Raw genomic sequence first — 25464 nt, forward strand, 5'->3', positions numbered from 1 at the left:
TACTGGGCATCTATGCGTGATAATTATGAGTGGGCCTAACCAGTAAGCGGGCTGGAGTCGGTGAAATACAGGATTGTCATTTCCCTCAGCTGATGCTTTTTTGTACTACAGCACCTCTCCATTAACTGAGAACCTACTGGGGCTGTATCTCCGTCTCCATATTCACAGCTATAGCGGATCGCTGTACTGGCGTGCGTGGGTGGGGGAAAAGAGGCTGACAGGGGGGAAACGAAAGGCTGTAAACGTGGGCTCCAGTTCTGTTAGTTTTAGTTTTTCGTTTGATGGACTCTTTACATTACTATTGCAATGGTGAACCATACTGGGGAAACTCTTGCAGACTCCTATAAGGAGGCCTGACTTAATCTGCTGAACGTAGCAACATAACTCACCCAATGCCAGATACTTGTTGAAGACATTAATTGTAGACTGTGTGATAGCATTTTATGTACTGTATGAACCGCATATGAGCCTGAAACTTTAACATTTTCGTTATATAGGATGTTGACAGAGTGTATTAGTGTCAAAATGTAAATTCTAATAAAAAATGTAATAAAGAGATTCAAAGAAATTGTAGGACTTCTTCATGGTGAACACCACCTTATTCCATAGTGCTACTTGATTTGTATTCACAGTGGGTTGAGGTTAGCTGTGTGAGTGCACTCAATATACCTGGAAGTATCGATAAGACCTTTGTAGTATTTAGTTTGGTCTCTTTTACTGCAAACTGCTCTCTTGCACATGTCACAAAGCCTATCTGAAGATACACCTGCAAAATGCTACATAGAAATGAGAAAAAGAGTGATCTAATGGTGGCAATTCAATGCAATCAACCATTTGCTTTGCCTCTCTCACTTAGCCGCCTATTCCATTGAAGGTAACATATTATTATGGTTAAAATCGTATCGTGCAGACAGCATATAATCTGTACAATTTGGATCTTTTACATCTGCGCCAAAGCCATTACTAGGGAGAGTCCACCCGTGCCTCTTCTACGAGGGTGACAGCCTGTAATGCCTTTATGGTATCTAGACTGGACTTTGGCAACTGCCTTTGTTTGAGGTTATGAAAAAGTATATAGTAAAGCAGCACTACATTCAGAGTACTGCAGTCAGGACTCTATTATACCACATGGAAATGTATCATATTTGTCAAAGCACTTCGCCACTTGCACTGGATGCGAATCCGATTTAAAGAGGCTTCTTAAAGCATCGGGTTTTCTATGCACAAAAAAGTACTCGTTAAACATAAGAACTGTCAAACATGTACCAAACAGATAATTGAACTCAATGGAACAACTACGGTTTATTGTTTCTAAATTGCATCTGAAGAAATTGAACAGCAAATCTTTCCAAACACAAGGCTCTCACGAAGAGAATGATACCTTTACATATCAAGAAGGAACCAATCCTGCTGAGGTGTATTTAACTGCTAAGGATACAGACTTAAGCCCTCCATGTCTATTCTATGGCAATCATTAGAAAAATGGGGTATCACCCAAAATAGTCAAAGGACCTGGGTATCAAATGATAAACATGAAAAAAAGGTCCTAGACCTATATTTAGTATTTAGAACAAATCAATTCTTTGAAAGATACTAGTACATAGGAATTAATCCTAAGCAATGGAAGAAAAAGCCCAATCTGTTCTTGTCTATACATATACATACAATGCACCCATAAGATGTTCCAAAAGATGTTCAATATCATCATTTATTCAAATATTTACAATTTCATAAAAGTACTTCATACATAAATCCAAGAGAGAATACTGCCAGGCACAGTAGTAAAGTGCAAGAAAAAGTGTTTGTGTAAAAGGAAAGATTGATAAAAGAATTAGATAATTCAAATATGAAAGATAAGGTACCATTCCTTATGACAGAAACCTGACCCATACAACTAAATCAAAACAATTCGTTATTCCAAAAACAAACTGCAGTGGACGGGGAGGGATGGGAAATGGATTCAGGTTTCAAAAAAACAGAGGTGAAAAGATGTCGACGTTTCGACCTGGCGCATTGGTGGGTGGGTTAACACCTCAGCTACAGGTCTTCATCAGGACAGGGGCGGGCAAGGGAACCTAAAGCGTGAGAAGGCAGCACTTCACATAGGTGAGCCACCACTTAATGAAGTGCTCCACCAGCGAAAAATATGTATACTAAGTGACCTCAAGTATATCAATGACGAGGTGTGTCCTTTAGTAGAACTCAATTCCAAGAACGTGTGAGTGTGCTATTTGGGAGACACTCAAAGTCGGTTTAGCAGGGGAAAACGGATCTCCCTGTCAGTTCTGTTTAGATTGATCATAGAACCGGCACATGAATGTAGTAGCCACAGGTACGCAGCCAAAATGCGTGGAGTACTCGGGGGAGTCCCTCATTCGGTTCTCTATACATTCACTTGGTAGGTTTTCTTAATATCCCAAAACGCTGTATAACCAAGACCGCATCCGGATCAGGCGTCTCCGAACACGGAGACGCCTGATCCGGATGCGGTCTTGGTTTTATGATGATTTGTTCTAAATACTAAATATGGGTCTAGGACTATTTTTTCATATTTATCTTCTAGGGCAATGGCACAGTCCGCTTAGGAGCCAAGAGACCTCTACATGGGTGTGAGCTGCACTCTACAAAATCCCCAAAATAAATAAATGGTATGGAATGATAACGGGCAGAGTGTGACCAAAGAGAAAGAAAGAGCACATGCAAAAGAAAGACAGAATGAGAGAGAGAGAGAGGAAGAGAATAAAGTATAGATAAAGTATGGGTTGCTTAGGTCTGTTGGCTTTGAGTCTGAGAGCAACCCCGTTCAGAACAGGTGCACTGTTATTAAACATTCATATTGTTAAAATACATTAAAATAAACACTTACTGTTAAATCTAGGATCTGCTGCTGTCCATGGCAAAGCTCACTGGGTCTAATTATGGTACACACAAAATAACAAGGAAAGAAATCAGGCCTGAGGTGCCCGAGGAGTGTGTTTTTTGTTTGAAAACAGCTGTCACAAAACCAGTCACTGTTCCAAACATAAACTACCTCTGATTTTTCATAATAGTGTATCGGAAAACAACGTGGAATGCTTTCCTGCTACAAAGTTTGAAAAAATTGAAAAGGCAGCTGGAATACAGTTCTTAACAGTCTGTTACTACTAAACATGAAAAGATGTACATCTACAGGTCCTAATAGTTATTTGGATCAAATGAATTTGGATATTTGATGACACATCCTAGACCCCATTTTAGCGCAGAGTACATGTGGACCTAACGTTTTTACTTATTTGCCAGGTTCTTCACCTGTGAAGAATTTAAATACACATTTTTAAGAAGATCTGTGTACATTTTATAAATCTTTTTTTTCTACCCCACACTGACTTGCATTCTCTCCTCTGTCCACCTTTTAGATTTCAGAACTCATATCTGTGAGTTTTAGCCCAGGTTGTAAAATACCAACGTGTTTACACCAGTTTATGAACGCCTTAACCGCAGCGGCAAATTCGGTGCACGGTGTTCCATTGAGTGGGCGGGCCGCGCGGGCCAACAGACGTGCGCAGCACTACGCGGGTAGCGCATGCGACGGGCGCTGGCCGACGGGCTTAACGGAGATGCTTTTCAAACTTCGTTGCACAAAGGTACCATTACATTCTAGGTGCTCGATTATGATTCTGGTCCGACTGTGGTGGAAGCAGGACCGCCTGACTACAAGTCGGCGGTTCCGCTGTCCGCATTACGATGCAACCGCCTTCTCTGTGGTTGCAATGTGTATATTTTGCATTACAGCGTGTGCTGTGGGTAGCAGCACACGCCGCAATACAAAATATACACATTTGAAACATGCCTGCACTATGTGCGGTGCCTGCCACATGGTATAAGGATGTTTAGGGAGGTAAAATAGGAGCCTCCCAGGCCCCATAGCGGAGGGCCACGGGGAAACTGGGACCTGCTTGGTCCCTAAAGTTACTTTACCGCCTGCCTTTACATGGTGGCTTAACTGCCATGAAATGGCAGGCATAAAGGGACATCCTTATCCTCTTGGCGGTGCCCAGGCACCGCCACATTGTAGGGAATAGGAGTCTGACTGCCGCAATGACAGGATCCATGATCCTGTCGGATGCTGCGGCCTAACCCCGGACAGCCTGGCATTGACCGCCTGCATTCTAATGCGGCGGTCGGACCCAGTGGGGTGACGGCCTACGGTGGCGGTCCCACCGCCATGATAATCAGGCCCTAGGTTAGGAGACCCTATGGTGAAAGATCTAGGCCACTGAATGCGAAACTGTGACTCCTTAGCTGCCTCAGGTCTGGTTCCAGGCCTCTGAAAACATAATATATGTGTTTGACCAAGTGCGCTTTGCCAAGGCAGGCGATGTAGCTCCTCTACAGGTAACATACTGTACAACTCAGGACAATCTGGATCCACTACACTATAACATACCTGGGGGAGATAACCACAGCAGGTAACTGTGTGAAACCCAAATTTGTGTACATACTGGAGATCCGACTGGCTGGCTCCTTTACCTACAAAGTATAATCATATATCATGAGTGTTCTATTTTGCCAGTTCTTTAATAACATTTTATGTTTTCTTTCCACAACAGGCAAAGATAATAAACTGTGGTGCAAGGATACATACAAATTGAAAATTCACACATTAGTGCCATTTTAATATAAATTATATTGAATTTTCATTAAATCATTTAACTAGACTAGAAAAACAGAGATTATGTTTTTGCAAAGACACTTGTTAACTGTTCCATTCCAACAACAGATGGAAGATTGATGTTCCAGAACATATATATTCTCTTCGATGTTCTGACAAGCAAAATCATCATCAAGTCAGTTGCCTTCACTGCTTTGTTCCCCTAGTGCCTAAGTAATGTCACGGTATCCTATTAACTCACTACCTACGACATTTGGGAGTCCAGGAAAATATTTCTAACAAAAGGTTTAACATTTCTTGGAGGAAACCAATATGTACCTATTGGAAGCTAAATTGGTACATTTAGCAACTCTTATACGGACGAACTTAACACTGTTAAATCAGAAAAAAAGACTTTTGAAATTCCACCGGAGGTAATTCTGAACGTTAACCAATGACTCCTAGTTCTAAGTTTGACTTTCATCAAGAAGAGGTTGATATTTCAGGAAAACATTATAAATCATTGGAACAAGACTGTGTCATATGATTCAAGAGGAGAATCTCAATTTCGGAACACACCTACCCTACCCTACACCCAGAAACTAAATAGATCTGCTCTTTGTAACCTCATACAACTGTAAATCAGAAAACTAATAAACAGTAGGAAAAGTACCTAAATTAGTACAGAGAACCTCTGTAGCACCCTCCATAAACAAATATCTCATTCCCTGACTTTAGATAACCAATTAATTTGGAATACTAGTAGCAACTGAAGGTCAACCAAAAGGGCACAACAAAACTCCATTAGGAGAAAACAAAAGTTAAAATAAATTGGCATTGCAGTGAAACAATTCAGTCAAACATTCACAAGCAATCAAAATGTATGCACGTCAAATGTTTACAAAATGAGGTCCAAAACCCATCTTTTGCACTACATCCCAGAGGAAATCCCACTGTACCAAACCAAATGCCGTTTTCATATCTTAAATGATGATCTTTAGTCACGCGCTCTCTTGTTGCACAAAACCATTACAAGGGAGAGTAAATGCAACTGCATAAACTGGTGCCATTTTGGGATGAACCCTTTTTACATATGGACAACCAGCATTGAATCACCTCTCTAGGCTATTGGTCAAAGCCTCAATAAAAATGTCTCAAATGACGCAGTTCAATTTACACAAGTACTGTTAGAATGTGCAGCATTTTGTGTTGACATTTTTTATTGAATTATGCAATAAAGTACATAATAAATATCAAATTCATAAAACAGTAAAACATTAAAAATAAAGACTAATAATATGAGAATTGAAAACAGAAATAATATAAATAAGGTAATTAAGAAATTATATGTAAAACAGTGAGACATGAATAAATGGATAAATTATTAAACATATATGTAGTACTGAAAACAAGGAAAAAGATTAAAAGTGCATGCTCTATCATCTCTTATAATAACTGACAATATATAAATATATGAGTAAATCTTATTTGTAGGGAAAAGGATGGTTTAATAGATCTAACAAAATTAAAAGAAAGAAAAGAAGTAAAATAAAGCAAAACAGTGCCAGAGTAACAGGGAAGGAGAGAGGGAAGATAAAGGGTGATGAGAATGAAATAGTATATTAGAAGAATATGAGATAATAAATTAAATAGGTAAATTGTGTACATTAGAAGAGAGAATTGGGTTAGGGCCGCCATCTTTTTTGGTGTCCAAAAAGGGAGACCAAATTTGAAGAAAAATGTCAGCTTGGTCCTGAAGATTATAAATTATGCGCTGATGTAAAAGCATATCATATTACATTTAAAAAAATACTCTGCCTTCAGCTTCTCGCTTTTTGGGGTATTCATGCGGTTTAACCATAGTGAAATTAGCCATGACCGTTAAAATCTATGCATGCAGCACAATAAGTACAGAATGTGTACTTAAATATGCTGTTAATGGGTAACATACCAAAAAATTATAAGGCCGGTGAGAGTGCTAGCTAGAGGGTAATCATCCATTATTTTGACAAGAATCGATGCTAACTTGGGTTTTATTTTCTCACAAAATATTTTAATATTTCAAACATTGCAATAATGTTCAGTCTCAACTTTTAAAAATGAGTTTTGCCAAATACGCTGGAAAAGTGCTACTGTTTGTCGGAAAAAACGGTTACTTGAAAGAGTCTTGCACCCCACTGGACATCTCCAAGTGCTTCCTAGGTTGGTGATGTAACACATCAAACAGTCTGAAGACTTCTAAGCATTGAAATTATTGAGCACTCCTTTGTTTCTTGATGCTTCTGTTTTTTTTTGTTTGATCTGTTTATTAAAGTTTTTGTGCATAAATAGAAAATAATACATCATCATAGGAATTGTCATAAAGAACCAGTAGATAGTTAGCCATACCCAATTTGTGAATCAGTAGCTCAACGGCATGGTTACATCATTAGCATGGTGTACAACTGATAACAACAATTGGCCTACCCCATAAATCACAGAGCCTCCTTCATCCCTAATGCGGTTTAATCTTGTTGTGGTACATTATAACTCAACTATGCAATTACATTTCAAATACATCTGTACAGAACCTATGGCTTCACTCCGCCATATCACATTAGTCTGCTTATGTAAACAAAACAGTCTTATGAATAACACCTAATGTGAAAACACGGTCGGTAAGAAAGGGTAGGAGGCGAAACAGGAGCGCATAAAGGTAGGCAAAGAAACGCAGATCCCAAAAGCTGTGAAACGGAACCCTGTCAGTTATCATTTAGGTGCACATCATGACTGCTAGGAGTGATGACAGTACAGTTTGGGGTACAAGGGACGCTGTCTACAGATCAAAGCATATCTCGGGCCATAAGTCTGCCCATGTATAACACATAATTAATCCGGAATACGAATATCCAAAGGGTCTTCCGGTGCCAACAGCCCCTGTAACGCACACAGCATTGCATTCCATGCAGCGGAAGTAGGGAAATTATGCAGGCCCTTCATATCTTCACGAATTAAGGAAACCGCCTCAGCCTTCACCCAATTCAGCATGGAAGCATGGAAGGAAACCAAGCCTTCATCGGTGGGGGCTCCTCCGCCTTCCACCTGCACGTAATTAATCGTTTGGCCACAATGAAACTCAAATCAAGAAACCTATTGGATGCTTTGTGCGTTTTGCTTCTTGGAAATACGCCAGTGATGCAAACCTCCCATGTCCTCGGCACTTCCCTGTCCGTGCCAGTGGCTAATGCCCCAGTTACCCCCTCCCAGTATGCATGTAGATCGGGACAGGACCAGAGCATGTTCAAAAGATCGGCAACTACCAGCCTGGAGCGCGGACAGCACACATCATGTCTATGAAAATATCTATTTATCTTATCAGGGGAAAGATATCTAAAACGGGTTTTTCTAAGGACTTGTGTGGGACTCCCCAAAACTACGACCACTCCTTCTCCGAGTAGGGCCTTCCCCAGTCTGTCTCCCATTTAACTCGCAACGGTGTTAAGTCCATCAGGGTATGCTCCCTGATCGATTCCTCAAACCACTTCACTGGGTGGCGTCTCACACCCATTACATGTATGTATTGCATGAGCAGATGTGTTGGGATGCTCCTGCGCAATTTCACTCCAACAGCGCCTCATTGCGGCCGTCCAGGAGGCATGATTCAGAACTTGGTCTGGAGGAACCCCGTCGTTGTCCGTAATGGTGAGGATCGGCCGTAATGCGCCTTCTGCATATAGATCCCTAGCATGGTTATACGAGCCCCCACCCAGTCAATTAGGTCCATACCCTGTACTCGTCCCTGCACTGTCGGCATAACCAATATGGGAACTACGGGTGCCTACGGTGTGACGTGTCTAGTAAGGTGCAGCGCCCTGCGGAAACATTTCTGCGCAGTCTGGACCAATAAAGGAAGAGGTTCATTCCATCTGTTACAAGGGTAGAACATGGAGAGGATCCTGTCCAGAGAGTACGGGGGGGGTCACGCTCCGCCGAGTCAGATAAGGGTAGTTCCTCCTCCTATTTTGCCACCCACAGAATTTGAGATGCCAGGAAATAATGCTCTAAGTTGGGTAGAGCCAGCCCACCCCCCCGACCGTATTGGATACAACTTCGTCAACACCACCCTGCACCATGAATTATTCCAGATGAAATCCTTAATAATCTATTCCTGAGAGCGAAAGAAGGACACAGGTAGGTAGAGCGGTAGATTAGAAAAATAATAAAGGAGATGCGGTACCATGACCATTTTAATCAACCCTACCCTACCTTTAACCAAAAGGTTAAGGGTCTTCCACAACTCAATCTGAGACTGGAGCGCTGTAACCGCCCTAGTGATGTTACCATCCATAAGATCCTGATCATTATGATTGATGCGGATTCCCAGATACATGAACGCCCCGGGTTGCCAATGCACAACCTTCTGGTTCACCTCCTAACCCGGATCTTCCATACCAGGGTTAAAGCGGTATAAGCAGGACTTACCCCAGTGCACACCTAACCCAGACAGAGACGTAAAGGACCTCCATGTGTCATGGAGGACTTGTGGGATTGCTAGAATATCCTTAACATACAACAAAATATTGTCTGCATAAAGCGAAATCGCATGCATGCCATCCTCAAGACGTATTCCCCATTCCGGTGCCGAGTTTCGCAGAGCCATCACTAGTGGTTCAATCACCAGGGCAAAGATCATGGGGGAAAGGGGACATCCCTGGCGAGTCCCCCGTTCTATCAATATGGGGTTGGAGAAGAGAGTCCCTAGCCTTATCCGAACCATAGGAGCCCCGTATAGTAATGTAATAAGGCTTAAGATGTACAGCCCAAATCCAAATCGATGAAGCACCGCACACATGAAGGACCACTTAACCTTGTCGAAAGCCTTCTCCAAGTCCAACACCACGTGCCGTCGGCCAATCCAACACAGCACAGCGCATCACCCAAAATAACCATTGTATGTTGGGTGACTTGTTAAGGGCCTGTACAAGGCCATTTTGGTCTTGGTGAACCAATTGTGGGATCAGTGGTGCTAACCTATTTGCCAGGATACCCGCTAAGATATTATAATCTCCATTCAGGAGCACCAAAAGGCAGTAGGCCCCCAAAGATGTGGGGTCCCTACCTGGTTTGGGAAGCGTAATCAGCGTAGCGTCTGTCATTGAGGCTGGGAGGGCTAGGGTCTTGAGCGCCTCCTCGTATACCTCTAGCAGGTGTGGGCTCAAGGGGTCAGCATATGCCTTGTAAAATTCATGGGGAAAACCGTCGGGACCAGGAACCTTCCCAGATGGCAGAGCTCTCATCGTACCTCTAACTTCATCTAACATGTGCGGGGCATCTAGCTCGATCCGCTGCACCAGCGACAGGACCGGGGAATGGGAGTCCATCTAGGAACTCCTGTATCGCCTCCTCCAGGACCTGTTGCCCAGACTTGTAAAGCTGTGTAAAATATGCAGACAACTTCCCGTGTATTTCAAACTGTGTGTGCTTAAGTCTCCCATCCAAAGATCAGAGAGCCGTAATCGGCCCAACCAAATGCTCCTGTTTGATTAACAAGGCGAGTAGAGGCCCGAGCGATCCGCCCTGGCATGCACATACGCAGAGTGCGCTGCAAAGTTGAGGCAGCGCTGCCGATCAAGTAGCTCTGCATACTTCTTGCGCGCCTCCTCCAAGCAAGCCAATTCCCCAGCAACGACCATCGCCACAGACTCCAACGGCAACAGGCGTCTCTGTACGTCAAGCAAGTCCGATGCTAACTGCTGTCGCAACCCGCAGCCCAACCCCAAACACTTCACCTTCAGGGTGACCTTCATGGCCTTCCACTCCACCAACAAAGAGGAGGCGGTCCCTGTGTTGAGCGCAAAGTATTCCCCAATAGCTTCTTCGATCGTTTCTCGAAAGATCAGATCCTCAAGCATCGCAGGCAGTAGCCTCCAAGTAGGGATCCACCCTCCCAGTCAGCACAACACAATGATGGTTGTGATCTGAGTGGTGCGCCCCTAATAATCCGATCTCAAGACATATGGAAGGAGGGAGGGGGCCCCAAAGAATACATCGAGGCGGACATGCAGGTTATGAGGTACTGAAAAGAAAGAGTACACCCTCTCCCCGGGTGTTGATGTCTCAGAACGTCAACCAGACCCCAACCTCGTGCCCAGCCATTCAATACCACAGAGTTAGTCACAGCGGCCGTGCCCCTAAGCGGAGGAAAGGATCTGTCCATTCCTACATCTAAGACACTGTTAAAGTCTAAACCCAGCAACCATTCTTGATACCTCTGTTATTATGCAGGAAATGGATAAACCAACACTAATAGCCAGAAGAGTGGCAACATTTGCACGACACATAGCATAAACTAATAAACCTACCAATTTACAGTAAAATTGCAGAGAAATTAAGCACAATTTGAATCTGACATTGGAACAAATGTGTGCCCCTTCCCATCTCTAACAGCCCCAAAGCCCACACAGTTCGCAGGATAGTGACTTGTGGGAGCATGCAGAGTTACTGCACTGGAACACAAAGGTGATCTGGCTTACAATGCACAAAGTGAGGTTGGTGAAACAAAATGATCTGATTTTTTGTTTTGTAAAGTGTTTGACACCCAAGGGTGTCCCAGCGTTGTAAGCTGTAATGCAGCACAAGCAACAAAATTTAACAAGTAGGCATGGGAAATTGATGAAACAAACTGTTTTTGGAAAAGATGTGTTTTTAAAAGTTAGCAAAATTTAAAAAGATAGGGCTCGGATCACGAAGAAGAAGCAACCTCCTAGAAGTGATCTGCGAAACCTAGCCACATAAAATGAATTAGTGGTGGATGAGTTAAGTATAGTGGAGCAACAACATGTAAAATTAGCCTTAAAAATTAATCTCTTCTGAATCGATAGCCAGTGACAACTTTTAAAATGGATTGAGATTCAGGCATGTTTGAGAATATCAAGTACTGCAGCATTCTAGATAAGCGGAAGTTTATGTAGTAAATAAGAGGCAAGACAGACAAAGTGTTATTACAGTCCAATCAACTTATGATCAGGGCAGGGATAAAAAGTTGCCTAAAGGATCTCAGGACGAACAGTAAAGTGTTCCTGAAAACCTTCATCATGAAGAAGAAAGTGGAAGTAATTTTATTGATGCAGGCCATGTAGGAGGGCTTGTTGTCATAAATAACCCCTAAATTTCATGCATTAGAAACTGGGGAAGGGCAGGAGCCAAAGTCTCAGGCCACAAAAGTAGAGCCCAACACCAGGGAACACCAGTAATTCAGTTTTATCCGTGTTCAGTCTTAAAGAATTAACATTCTTCCAGCCACCGACTGGGACAAGGAAGCTTAACTTTTCTGAATAGAATTAAGATCTCTCTCAAGCCGCAAAATAATCTATGTATTTTCTGCATATATGGAAAATTGGAAGATGAAACAAGTAGTCAAATCAGTGAGAGGTGCCACATATGAATTACAAAGTGAAGGGCTCGAAGCAGAACCCTGTGGCCCTTCACACAATACATATTTAAAAGAAGAAGGAAAAGCTGATATTTTGACTGCCTGTGATCTGATGGTATAAATAAATAGTGGCAAACCAACCCAAAACACTGCCGCTTAGCTGGCAGTAGAAAGTCTTTCCAGTAGAATTTTATGAGAGACTGTGTCAAAGACCACAGACAAATTAAGGAGTATCAGGGCCACCGAGCCTCCAGCATCTAATATCATACGAATATCATTGATTAATATAGTCTCAGTACTTGGAGTCGGGCGAAAGCCCAAATGAAAGATGTCAAGTAAAGAGTTACTGTCAATGTACTGTGGTAGTTAGAAGTTGACACAGCTTTCTAGTACCTCGTAAAAAACAGGGGGGACAGATAGTATGGTAGTTGTCCATAATCTCCGGATCCAATTAACACCTCTTCAAGAGAGGTATCAACAAAGCGGTTTTACAAAAGTGTGATACTTGGCCATTTGCTTATGACTGATTGTGTATGGATGTTATCACCGGAGCAACTACAGAGGCTATAGTCTTAAAAAATCTTTGAAGGACAGAAATCTAAAGGAGAGCCAGAGTTAACAGACCGTATTTTTGCTAGAACACAGTTGTTGTGGTACTAGATTGAAGACTGACCAAGAGCATAATAAGGTCTTGTTGGTACCCTGAAAAAAACACACAGGGTATTGCATAGAATACCAGAGTTGAAATCAATTGACCTTTGGGTTTATTTCCGAGGCATCCTATTGGATACCAGCACAATTTCTAACTCCCTATTAATGTTTTTACTTTGCTCTTAGTTTCTTTATAACACAACTTTACATTTTTCAATATTTATACCATTCTTCTATTAAATGAAAAACATCAATACAGCCCCAATTTTTCTTCTTTCAACGAGAGAAACAAACATACCCGGGTACAAGTAGAAAAGAGTTTTATTAAATCGCCTGAAAGTATGTGGTTCTAATCTCACACCGGAGAAGAAAAAAAAATCAATGGTGGTTCATTGTTTAGGCGTTGAAGGGCAGAATGTTCACGAAAACTCACCACACTTATCTACTGAGGAAGATGAGGAAGTTACAGAGTCTGAATGATTTTGATGTCGCTATTAAAAAAACATATTCCATACAAGATTTCCATGGATCTGGAGAGATACACTTTTGGTATGAGAGAACAAAGGGATGTGTAATCTGTAGAGGATTTTTAGTACTTAATTACATAAATTAGTCTCTAATTCTGAAGAAAGACTTTGTGATTAATTCATGTTGAAATTAAATCTGAGAACATCGGAGAATTATGGTTTAGTGACAATCCAAATTTGAATGATGTACTTAAAATAGCGAAAACAGTCAAACATTCTTTATCCTGTTTGCAGGAGCTTAGCAAAGGTAAAGATTTTTCATGTTCTATACAAACCATTGGTTCCAAAGTCAAAGGAGTAGTGAGAACTTCTGTTAAGATACAATTTAAAAGACCTTGCTGTCACTGTGATATTACGGGACAAACGGCAAATTCAAAAGAATACCCTGTTGTTAATGTTTTGTGCAAATCTTCTGGTAGTAAATGTCACTTTGCTAAATGCTGCAGAAGTGGATCCGTAAAAGAGAAAGAATCGGAAATATCTGGTGGAAATGAGTAAATTAGCCAGAAAATAGTTAATGTCAGGTATATTACAAAACAAAGGTGTGAATATCAGTCCGAATCAGCAACATTCTGTACCATTATTATAACCATGATGGTGGATTCCAGTGCTTGGTTTTAATTGGTGCCCGATCGGGATCATGAAAAATATTTTAAAGAAAAGGTAAAACTGTTAAAATAGGATGTCACTCCGTACAGCTATGGTGGAAAACCTATAGACTTAATTCGTTATTTTAATGCCAACATTGAATTCAAAGGCAACATGGTTAGCGGGAAGATATATGTGCCAGGTAAACGAGACACTGTGTTGAGTTGGCCGCATCAAAAACTCTTAGGAATTCTTTGTGAACCTAATTCTATTACACAGGTTTGAGTGCATACATTCAACAGCTTTCAAGAAACATTGTTTAAAGAATTTCCAGAAGTTTTCTCTGGTAAAATTGGGTGTGTATATTACCTACATTTGAAAGAGGGTACTATACCTATCGGGATGGAAATAGTCAACTTAGTTTGCAGGATGTTACAAAGTGTGAGATAGAACATTTGTGTGAGGAAGGAATAATTGAAACAGTTGAAGCCTCTGAGTGGATGCGTCCGTGTTATTGGCTACTAAGAGCAGTGAAATGGAGAACTTATAAGCACAAGACGTTTTTCACTACCTTATGGTTTAAATCTTTTAATTGATTTACAACAGACAGAAAAAGGGAGAAGGTAAGCACTCAGCTCCAGTAGTATTACATATGGGAGACCAACAGGTGGCGAGCAGCAGTATTACCAAAGGTAAGAAGCATGGAGTGGGCCTTCAAACATGAGGAAAGGCAAGAACCTGCCTAAAGAAAGGAAAACTCCCCTCCCCCTCCCCGGCCACCCTCCCCCACTCCCCCGTCCACCTTAAAAGGAAAAGTGAAAAAGAAAAAAAGGTGGAAAAGGACAGAGGACAAAAGCCAGCCTTTAGCGCCTAGGTTTGCATGGCATTTTAGGAGAAGCGTCTGGAAGTTGTGTATCTGGGAGACGAAGGAGCCGTAGATACCGGTCGGCAGGTTAATTCCTGGAACTCCGACAACAGTAATGTGAGAAAAGGGTGCCACAGCTCAGGAAACTCAGACCCCCTGCCTGCCATTGTCAGTGTAAGTTTCTCCATACCCAACACCGACCAAAGCCTCTGGAGCCAACCAGTGTGCGTCGGTAGTTGAGTGGAGCAACAGTGGATCAAAATGTTTTGGGTCGCTGCTCCTAGAGCGATAGCAATCAAGCGGCCTCTTCGCGATTTGAGGGGGTATGTCATTGGATTGGGAAGGCCCAGGAGGACTTACGAAGGGAAGCGCGGAATCTGCGTTTCAAGGTGTGCGTCTACGTCATCTAGGACTTGGGTCCAATAGGCTTGTATAACCGGGCAGCTCCAAAGGATGTGCTCTAGTGTGCCTGCCCCCCAACATTCCCTCCAACATCGATCACTCCTGCATTTATCAAAGTGATGAATGTGTTCAGGGGTGTAGTACCAATACGTGGCAACCTTGGTTAGCATCTCTGTGAGGACTATTTGGTACCCTGAGTGTCTGGCTGTATGATAAACTCCCTCCCACTCTTTGTTGCTCAGAGTCCTCCCCAAGTCTCGCTCCCACCTGGTACGGCCTGCGTTGTACATGTGCGTGTTAGTAGTCAATAGCATTTTGTAGATATCAGATATTATTTTCTTATCAGAGGTGCGCGTTACCAACCACTTCTCATATGTTGTAAGAAGAGGTTGCGTTTGTGGCCTGACTGAGGGGTGTAGTGCCCAGTGCCGGACCTGTAGATATGTCAGTTGCTCTCGCTCTGGGAGGCCGTATTCCTCCTTAAATTTTGAAAAAGGGATGATACCATCCAAGTCAAAGAGGTGTCCCAGTGATCTGCAAGGAGAAGAGCGCCAAGTCCTAAAGACGGAGGCCACTGTGCCAGGGTGGAACTCAGGGTTGTCGAACAACGGGGTGAGTGGTGACGGGAAGGCAGTGAGCTGTTTGGATATGTTTGTGTGGTCCCAGGAGTCAATTATGTTGCTCGTGATATGTGAGGCGTTTAGGTTTGGAGGTCTGTGGTTTCTATTAAAAAGGGTACTCCCTGTAGTGGCCTACCTGCTACTGCCTGATCCTGGAGCAACCAGTGCTTTTAGGATTCCAGGTGGTGCCACTCTACTAGATATCTAAGCTGGGTCGCGTGGAAATAGAGCTGAATGTCGGGAATTCCCACCCCTCCTCTCTCTGGCGGTAGAGCCGCGACTTGATGGCGAAAACGCGGCTTACACCCGTGCCAAATAAAGCGCAACAGTTTCGCTTGTATTCGTTGGATCCAACCCTGCGGAGGTCGAAGGGGAAGGGTCTGAAAGAGATATAGGATCTGGGGGAGGACAGTCATCTTCACCGCTGCGATCCGGTCTAGACAGGACAGGGTGCAGCGCTGCCAACCATCAAGTACCGTACGGACATGCTTGCGTAGGTTGGAGTAGTTAATCTCAGCGTGGCAGGAATAGTAGGAGCCAGGTGGATTCCCAAATAAGGCACCACCGTTGACGCCCACAACACCTTGTGCTCCTCCTGCAGATGGGTAAGAGTATGCGACGTAAGAGAGATATCTAGGGCTATGGACTTGTCCATGTTAATCTTAAAACACGACCCCAGAGCAAAGCAGTGCAGTTCAACAAAGAGGGCGCGCATTGCCGTAATGGGGTCGGAAAGTGAAAGGAGGATATCATCCGCGTAGAGGATAACGGTATGGGTATCTCCCCCAAACTTGATCCCAGTTATGAGGGGATGTTGCCGGATTCTTAGTGCTAATGGTTCCATATATAGCGCAAAGAGGAGGGGTAACAGTACGCACCCCTGCCTCGTTCCACGGCCAATGGGAAACCGAGAGGATGTGTGACCATTCACGCGCACTGTTGCCTAGGGGGAACAATAGCAATTTAAGAACCTGGCCCGTAGTTTCTCACCAAAGCCAGCAGCCATTAAGACCAATTCAAGATAGGGCCAATGCACCCTATCGAAGGCCTTCTTCGCGTCAATGGTCAAGAGCATATAGTCTCCCTGAGTGGGGGATGCCTTCTCAATCAGATGGAGAATGCGCTTAGTGTTGTCGCTGGTCTGTCTTTGCGGGATAAAGCCTGCCTGATCAGTTTCGACCAACTGGGCCATGTAAGGAGCTAAGAAGGCCGCCGAAATGCTAGTGTATATCTTGATGTCTATATTTAAAGAGAGATAGGCAGATAAGCCCCGCAGACCGTCGCATCCTTACCCGGCTTGGAGATAACCATTATTGCTGCCTCTAACATGTCTCCAGGGATAGCTCCCTCTTGTTCAAAGGTATTACACAGCATCGCCAGTATCAGCACCAGCTGATTACAAAGAGAGATTGAGGAGATGACCTCTTCCTTCTGGATCGCTCTGTCAAGATGCTCAGCTTAAGCCTGCGTCAGAGAGGGCATGTGAGCCTCAGCTATGTAGTTGGCGCTGGCCTGATTATCTAGAGGATCCCCAGAATAGAGACCCGCATAGAAATCCCGGAATGTCTCTGCTATGATCGCGTCCTCCGATACCAACTCCCCACCCCGATGTCCGGATCGTATGGACCCCCTGTCATTGCCGTGTTTCCCCTAGTTTATTTCCTAATAAGCGGCCACATCTATCTCCTCCCACGTAATAGGAATGGTGAAGCCGAAGGACTGCGTATTCGGCTTTGTCTTGGTCTAGGGCAGGCAGGTGTTTACGTTCTACACTCAGTTGGCGTCAAGCCCGGGAAGCACCAGTGCGTTGGCGCATCTGCTCCAGCTCGCATACTCTCTGTGTGAGTTTGGCCCGCTTGCGTTCCCTCTCTGTGTTATCAGCAGCAGATATGGCTATGAATACTCCCCGTAGGACTGCCTTCAGTGCCCAACACTGCGTGGCTGGTGAGGTGTCACTATTAGCGTTAAGGTCAAGAAAGTCTGTGATGGCTTTCTGGACTTGTTCCACCACAGAAGTGCGATGTAACAACGTATCTCTCAGGCACCAGTGTCGCTAGGGCCACGGCAGGGTGGTAGGAGAAAAGAGGCCAGGACTGGAGTGTGGTCGGAGGGAGAAGCTGTGAGAATATCAGCGCTTATTGCATGGGCCTTGAGTGAGGAGAAGCAAAGAAAATAATACAGTTGTGCATATGTTTTGTGAGCCCCCGAGTAAAATGTGTAGCTATGAGTGCGTGGGTGTAGATGGCGCCAAAGGTGTGCACCCCTGCTTGGTGTGTCCTCTGACAAGAGCGGTCCAGGTCATTGTCAAATACAATATTCAGGTCTCCCCCCAAGCAGTAGATGCCGATCCGCAGTAGCGACTGCCTCCCGGAGAGCTTGGAGGAGGACTTTAAGCTGACCATCGTTAGGAGCGTAAATGGACCCCACCACAAACGTCACTCCCCCAGGGAGAATTGGTAGGTAAGGAGACAGCCCTTAATTTCGGCTTCCTTCTGAAGGACCCTTCCCTGAAAGGAGCGGGAGATCAGTATGGCCATGCCAGCTGTTTTGGAGGTATTAGAGGAGAATAGCTGTGTCGGGAAAGCCTGGGACTTCAGCCTATGTTTGTCTATAGAAAGAAGGTGCGTCTCCTGTAGCAAACATATATCCACCTTAGAATGCTCAAGGTAGTTAAGGATCGCCCTGCATTTGATTGGGTTATTCAGACCCCGTACGTTGAGTGTGAGAATTTTAAGTGGAGCTTGTGTCATCGGAAGGTGGTATGATGGGTGGAGTGCTGTGTGGTATGTAGCCTGTGCAGTGGAACGAGTGTCAGCGAGACACCCAAATCACACCGACGCTGGGGAAGAGCAAAACGGACAACAAAAAATGGTGAACGGGGGAGCCCATACCCTAAACCAAAACCCCAAAGGAGACACAGTCCCATTGAAAAAACGAACTACAACAAGGGAAGGGGAACCAAGAAAAAAGGATATGTCCAAAAAAAGTGTCCGCCATCCCGGGTAGGCCAGGACTTCGTCATAGTGGGCTTGTAGTGTGACCAAGGGAAGGGATCTTGTCTCCCCTCGCCACCCGCCACCCAGCAAGGAGCCAGAGCCAAGTCCGCATAGTGTCCTTCTATCACTCAGCTGCCTGGTCTGCTCCAGCCAGGGCTTCCGTAGCTGAAGCTAGGGCCTCTTGTGGCGCTTGGCAATGTCCGCCTTGTCTGGTTTCCGAAACCGCCGGCGCCTTCTCTGGTGTTGCCACCGCGATGGTGTGATCTCGGGCCCTGAGGCGCCGCTTGTGCGTCTTCATCTTCACTCTGGAGTGTTAGGCCCAAAAATCGACAGGAATCGATAAGGGAGTGCATCTGATGCAGTTTGCGGTTGAAGCGAAAGAGAAGTCTAAACGGGTGGCCCCATGAGTATGGGATACCCTGCTGTCTCAGATACGCGGTCACAAGGCGGAATTGGCGACTACGTTGCAGCGTAATCAGGGCCAGGTCTTGGTAGAGTATTGGGGCATGTCCCTTGTAGGAGATAGGATGGAGAGATCTCGCTTTTGAAAGGATAGCTTCTTTAGTCTTGAAATCCTGTAGACACACCAATATGTCCGCCGGGGGGGCATTAGGCGCACATGCTGGGCCAACACGATGTGCCCTGTCTAGTACAATAGCCATGTCTTCGGGGGCCGCCAGGATGTGTCGAAAGAGGCCCGTCGTGAATGCGAAGAGGTCCATAGTGTCCTCCGTGGCTTTGACGCCCCGAATTCTGATGTTCTGTCTGCGTGACCTGTTTTCTAAGTCTTCGAGGTGTACTTGGGTGTCTAGGTGCTGATCTTGAAGACTGAGGATTTCCTGCTGCAACATGGCTACTTCGGCTGTCGTCGCGTCGCTTCGGTCCTCCAAGGTGGCCACTCTCTCTCCTACTCAGTCAACATCTCTGCATATATCCTTGATTTCGGCCGTTAACTCAGTTTTTACAGTCCGTATGTCCGCCCGGAGGGTGTTGAAGAGCGACTCCATGAAAGCATTAGTTATGGGCTCATCACTCGTGCTAGGGGCTGACTGTGAGGACTTAGATGTGACAGCTGTCGCTCCAGGACTGGGGAGTGCCCTACCAAAGATGTCCGTCTGGGCTCTAGGTTTCCTTGTTCTGGTCGAGGACATGCTCATGAATGCAGCGGTGTGCGGAAACCACCGATCAGCACTCCGCGCTGTACCGGTGTGCTCAACATTTCCTTCCGCGCTCTCGGGTCTGTTCGGCTCGGTAGCGGGACTCGTTGTGTCTTAGAGGCGTCTATGGGGGGGCCACCCAGCAGGAACGCGCAGCTCCGCTCACCCAGAGATTACTTAGTCGTCGGCAATCACCGAAGACCACCATAGCCCATCTCAGAACCATAGCCCATCTCAGAACCCGGCTTCAATGGATCCCATAACAGTCTTGTAGATCGATTACAGCCCTCAGGCCCCTCACTGCAGACACCATCCTTCAGTATGCCTCTACTTTGGCCCGGCGTAGATGCTCTGCTCTGTGGCTGGTACCAGGCGTCCTGCGCCACCAAGTCTGCTGTGGCGGGGGAGTTCCGGTAGCAGATCTGATCTGCGCTTCACCGTGACCATCGGAGCGCCAATGTACTGACGCCCAAAGCGGCAGAGCCAACCACTCCCGCCACCTGCACCACCTCTCTGCGGGTCTGTGGTGCTCGGCTGCCCTATTCCAAAATGGTGGCTCAGAGAGGCAGTAGTAGAGGGAGTACGAAGAGGCCCCACTCACCGGCAGCAACACTTCCTCCCAGTTCCACACGTAGTGCCAGTCAGGCCCGTAGTCTGTTGAGCCCTCTAAACGTCAGCCGGCAGGCCGCCGTGTCCCGCACACCGTGGGACACTCCTCCGCCAGTAGGTCCGCCGTGAACGCTGCTTCCCGCTCACCGCCCGGTGCACAGAGGCGGTGAGCAATCGCCAGCCACACTCCGGGATGCTGCTCCACAGCTTAGGGTAGGGGGCACTCCTCGCTCTTTGCTTCAATCGCGGTGGACCCGTCTCGCCTCACTTCGACTCTCTGTGGCGTCCATGCTCCAACGTGGCTGTGGCGTCCCAGGCAGCGCCCGATCCGGGTCCTGGGGTAGGCTGCTCATTGCTCTGAGGCTAGCATTATGTGACCCACGTGTCATCCTGGTCACGCCTCGCAGGACTACGCAGGTGAAGCTGGCCTCGACAGCCCAAACTGGGACCACCCCTAAATCGCGGCTGCGGCGTGGCCCTTGGTAGCCAGGTCTTGCCCGTCGCTCTTATCTGCAGTTCACAGCTTCCCGCCACCGATCGTGGGTACCTGGAGGGGGGCACAGACATGCCCGGAGAGCAGCAGGCATACACTTGGCTCCGGTAAATGCTGAGAGAAGCGGATATAGGCGGACGGCGAGTAGGAGTTCAACGAGACACGTCCTACCTCGAAGCCATCTTGGCCACGCCCCCCGTTTTTCACTACCTTAGACCACATGTCATCTTACCACAAGATTTGGTTGAGTGAACATTCCAAGTTTCTAACCTTTATAACACTGTTTGGAACTTTTAGATTTAACAGAATTCCTTCTGGATTGTGCCCGACCCTTCAGTCTTTCAGACTAAAGTCAAGTTCTTTGGATGGTATGACTGTTGTGAAGTTATTCAAGAAGTACTAATCTTCACAGACACTCTTGAGGAACCCATGCAGAAAGTCCAAAAAGTGTTAAAAATCTTTAAAGTGTACAAAAATGTTGGCAGGGTGTGGTGACCAGCGTGTCAGGGGTGGGCTGTGGGGGGATGGGGGAGTGGATATCCGAGTGGAGGCTAGCCCTGTGCAGTGTCTTTTGGGACAGATACCAAAGCGTAGGAAAAGTAAGATGGCCTATAACCTGCTACAATTGTTATTGGTGCTTGCCAGAATGCGGGTAGCGATATACTGGATGAGCCCTCGAGTGCCGACACTGGAAAGATGGATGAGAGATGTGGGTGAGTGGTCACTTGTTGAAGAGTTGCATATGAAAACTTGTAGAAAGGATGTGAAACTGGAGGAGGACCTTGAACAGTGGAGAGAATTATGCAGGACATTGCCCCATATACCGGGGGCATGGAAGTGAGCAGGCAGACACATCGGAAAATGATGGTGCAGAGTAATCTAATAATCATATTGTTGTGTCGATACGTGATATGCCGGTGGAGGTGTCCGCCTTTGTTATCATGATATGTATATCATCTACTTTCTCTCGCTATGTTTAATGTATTTGATAGAGTTATCGCTGGAGATCTGCATGTCTCACAAATAAGATTATGGATAAGTTTATAGCAAACGTGTGTACAACTGATCAAGCACCGAAACCTAATAAATAAAGTTGTTAATAAAAAAATATTCTTTAAAGTACAAGAAATAATGTTGAAAGCTAATAAATGTAAATTTTGCTCTACAGGACTGGTATATTTAGGTCATTTACTAATGGCAGATGGTGTATGTCTCACCTAAGAGTTCGTCAAAACAATTATGGAGTTGCACAGGCCAAGCAGAAGTGAAAGCTTTCCTGGCCATGGCAGAGTTTTTATTCAATATTCCTTCCCAGATTTACCAGTTGACCTCTGCCACTTGAGGGTTACTGAGGAAAGGGGTAGCTTCCTCTTAGGATAAGGAGTGTCAGAAGGAATTTGTCAACATAAAAGAAAGTCTTACTAATGCCCAGAAGCTGAAAAATGTCACTCCTGGGTTACCGTGTTGTGCAATTACAGATGCTAATGACAAAGGTTTTCTTCTTTTTTTTTTTTACTCTTTTTATTCAAACATTTCCCCATTGAGTAGCACATATAGGAAACTAGTAACAGCACAAAGATACCCTATCCCCTCCCCTATCATGCCCTATCCGCCAGCCAATCCAGTTAAAAGAAGAGCTCTTCCATTGCAGAGTGTTTTACAGAGTCTCTTACAGTCCCCCGCTAGGCTCTGGAGATTCAAGTGGATGCTCCGCAGTTCCCATGTAATATCACTGTCTCGCCCGCAGATCCCCTTTCTGTGACCCGTGCAGGTTCCCAAAACCATATTCCTGGGGTAGATCACTTATTCCATGTCCTCCATTAATCCCCGCCTAGGGCTGCAAATCGTTGATAATTTACTTATGCACGCTCTGGCCTTGTAAATTGGTTGCTCAGCTCTCCTATACCAATCCATATTTGCTTCCCATCGGTCTATTGTTGGCCCAGTGGCTGCCTCCCATAAATGGACCAGGTCCGCCTTGCTATCATTAAGGCGATGTTGCACAGTATGAGAGTATATCCATCCCACATTTGCCCTGTCCATATTCTCAATAGTTCCGCGGATGTTCAATTGCCTGCCCTATTCTTTTTTGGACACCCCACCAAAAGGGAATCAACTTCGGGAAGTCCAACAATGTGAACCTCAGTGCCCCCCGCTGCTCAGACCTCCTTTGGCAGTGATCTGATGAGGCCTTACCCTTCGTGTATAGGTAGGGCTGGGTTGAAAGAAGTCACACAAAGTCTCGGAAGGAGGGGCCAAAACACATGCACCCAAAGAGTGCCATCATGTAGTGCCACTCAAGCGAGTGAAACATCCAACACCAGAATTGTGGCCAGCTCCTGTATATGTCCCTTGCGTGCTAGGCAGCCAAATAGGCACTGCAAATTGTGCCTGATTGATCTGTAGGTCATAAATCCTGGTAGGTACGGTGCTATGATCATGCGGATCACCCGCAGCAGCAGGGTTGCCAAAACCATTGCAAGTAGTTTTGTCTCCATGTGAAGAAGGGAGATAGGCCTGTATGAAGAGTTTCAACTCAGGAGGATTCCACAATATGTGAATTAGGATAATGTGTGCCTGCTGAAGGTCATGGGGAAGTTACGTGTAAAACATATCCTGGATCGATTTAGTCACTTTGTGCCCGACACATTTTGAGAAATCAGGGACAGGCCATTCCGGCCTGGTATCTTCCCTGATTTGATTTGGGTCAGAGTGTGGAACCTTAATTAAAGAAACACAGGCAATTGTCAAGGTTCATAGATCATTAGCTATGCAGCAGCATATCCACTTTGCAGAACTTTCTCTAGGTGTTTTGTACACAAAAACCACAGGAGGCGTGACAATACAGATTCAATCATACTATAAAAAAGTGATTTCTTCATCATACAGGAGTTGTTGACCAAAGGAGGCAAAAGTTACACAATGAATGAATGAAAAAGCTTTATTCAATTTCAAAAATACTTAAAATCATAAAAGCAACAAGTTCATTACATGGAAAAGCAAAAGAATCACACAGGTATAGTTTTAAGAATAAATACATATGTTTTAAAAATTAGTTAAGCTTTTCCTTTTCCTTAAAATACTTTTTAAAAAGCCCAGCATTACGGCCACACAATTTACATCATTTAAAGATACTAAAAACAGTAAAGCTGGGCGGCATTGTCTCCATGTGCCTTGTTTTTTTAAAAGTGGTTTGATCCATCTAGATCTTTCCACCGTGTAAAATTTACAAAAGCAAATTACATGCAACGTGGATTGGGTGGACAAGTTATCGCACGGGCATTTACAGAGATTTCTTCCCCAATCGTTTACTTTAGGAAATGTGATTAAACGAAAAAAGACATCAAACCTGAATCTTGTTAATAAATAACGGTCAAATCCCTCCAGACACCAAATTAAATAGGGCTGAATAGTGTAAGAGACTCAGGTGAGTTGATGCTGTATTACAAGTTTTTTGTTTAACTCCACTCCTAATCTCAGGGATTCTACGTGATACCAACATAACTGCTTCAAGTCCTTCCTTGATATCTTGCACAATGAATCAGGATGGTGGTAAAACTCGGGTCTTCCTAGATCCCTAGTAAATTTACAAATATACATCAGCCAAGGTATCCTGGTGACCCTGTCCAACCCCATAAAATCCTTGATGATATTTCTATTTAAAAAGAGATCAGGCGTTGTCCAAACTCTATGCCAAAGCAAAAGTGGTTGAATACTGATAAGGTCGCTCACATAGCGAATACCCAATTCTGCATGACAATTAAATACAGGGGAACTAATGGGAGTTGCCAAAATAAATCTTAAAAATGCATTTTCTACCTTTTGTATGGCGGTGGAATTGGAAATTCCCCAAATACCTGCCCCGTAAGTGGCTGTGCTTAAGCACTTAGCCTGGTAAATTTTTAACAGAATTTCAGGAGGTCTCTTCCCCATCGTTTTAGAGAAAGACATGAGTGCAGCTGACGCTCTCTTAAACATCATCGTCCTATTTCTAATGGCTGGCCCCCAGGACCCAGTTTCTTCTAGCACAATACCCAGGTATGAAAAAGTTTTGGTTGGCGCAATTTTCTCCTTTCCAGCAAACAAGCGGCACTCTTTATTCCTAGGTCTGCCGAAGTTCATAACAAAAGTTTTGGTAACATTAAGTTTTAGACCCCTGTTATCCATAAAGTTTAAATATGTGTCCAGTGCCGTTTGTAAACCTCTTTGGGTCCGTGACATAATCACGGCATCATCCGCATACAAGAGGGACACAATTTGTTGGTGATTTATCCGCGGGGAATCACGTACTTCAGCCAACAATTCCTTTTCCAGATCGTTAGTATACAAATTAAAACACCCTTGTCTCACTCCCCGCATTACATGAAAAGGCTTAGCACATTCACCTTTAGTGCCAAATCTCACTTTCGCCCTTGCCCCAGCGTAGAGTTGTCTTAGGAAGGAGATTAACACTTCTTCCACCTTCATGTCCCTCAAAATCTGCCACAAACGGTTATGGATAACACAATCAAACGA

General features: G+C 44.8%; 1 protein-coding gene across 2 annotated transcripts in view; it reads right to left on the reverse strand.

Annotated features, from left to right (window-relative positions):
• LOC147701977 (ketosamine-3-kinase-like) overlaps positions 1–25464 on the reverse strand; it is a 221771-nt gene that overhangs the window by 75306 nt on the left and 121001 nt on the right. For both annotated transcript variants that reach the window (XM_086930604.1, XM_086930603.1), the window contains exon 4: positions 4427–4509. In XM_086930604.1, coding sequence (XP_086786730.1) covers positions 4427–4509 — 83 coding nt within the window. The remainder of the gene's footprint in view (positions 1–4426; positions 4510–25464) is intronic.

This window comes from Lissotriton vulgaris, chromosome 7 (genome assembly GCF_964263255.1).
Source record: "Lissotriton vulgaris chromosome 7, aLisVul1.2, whole genome shotgun sequence".
Classification (NCBI taxonomy): Eukaryota; Metazoa; Chordata; class Amphibia; order Caudata; family Salamandridae; genus Lissotriton; species Lissotriton vulgaris.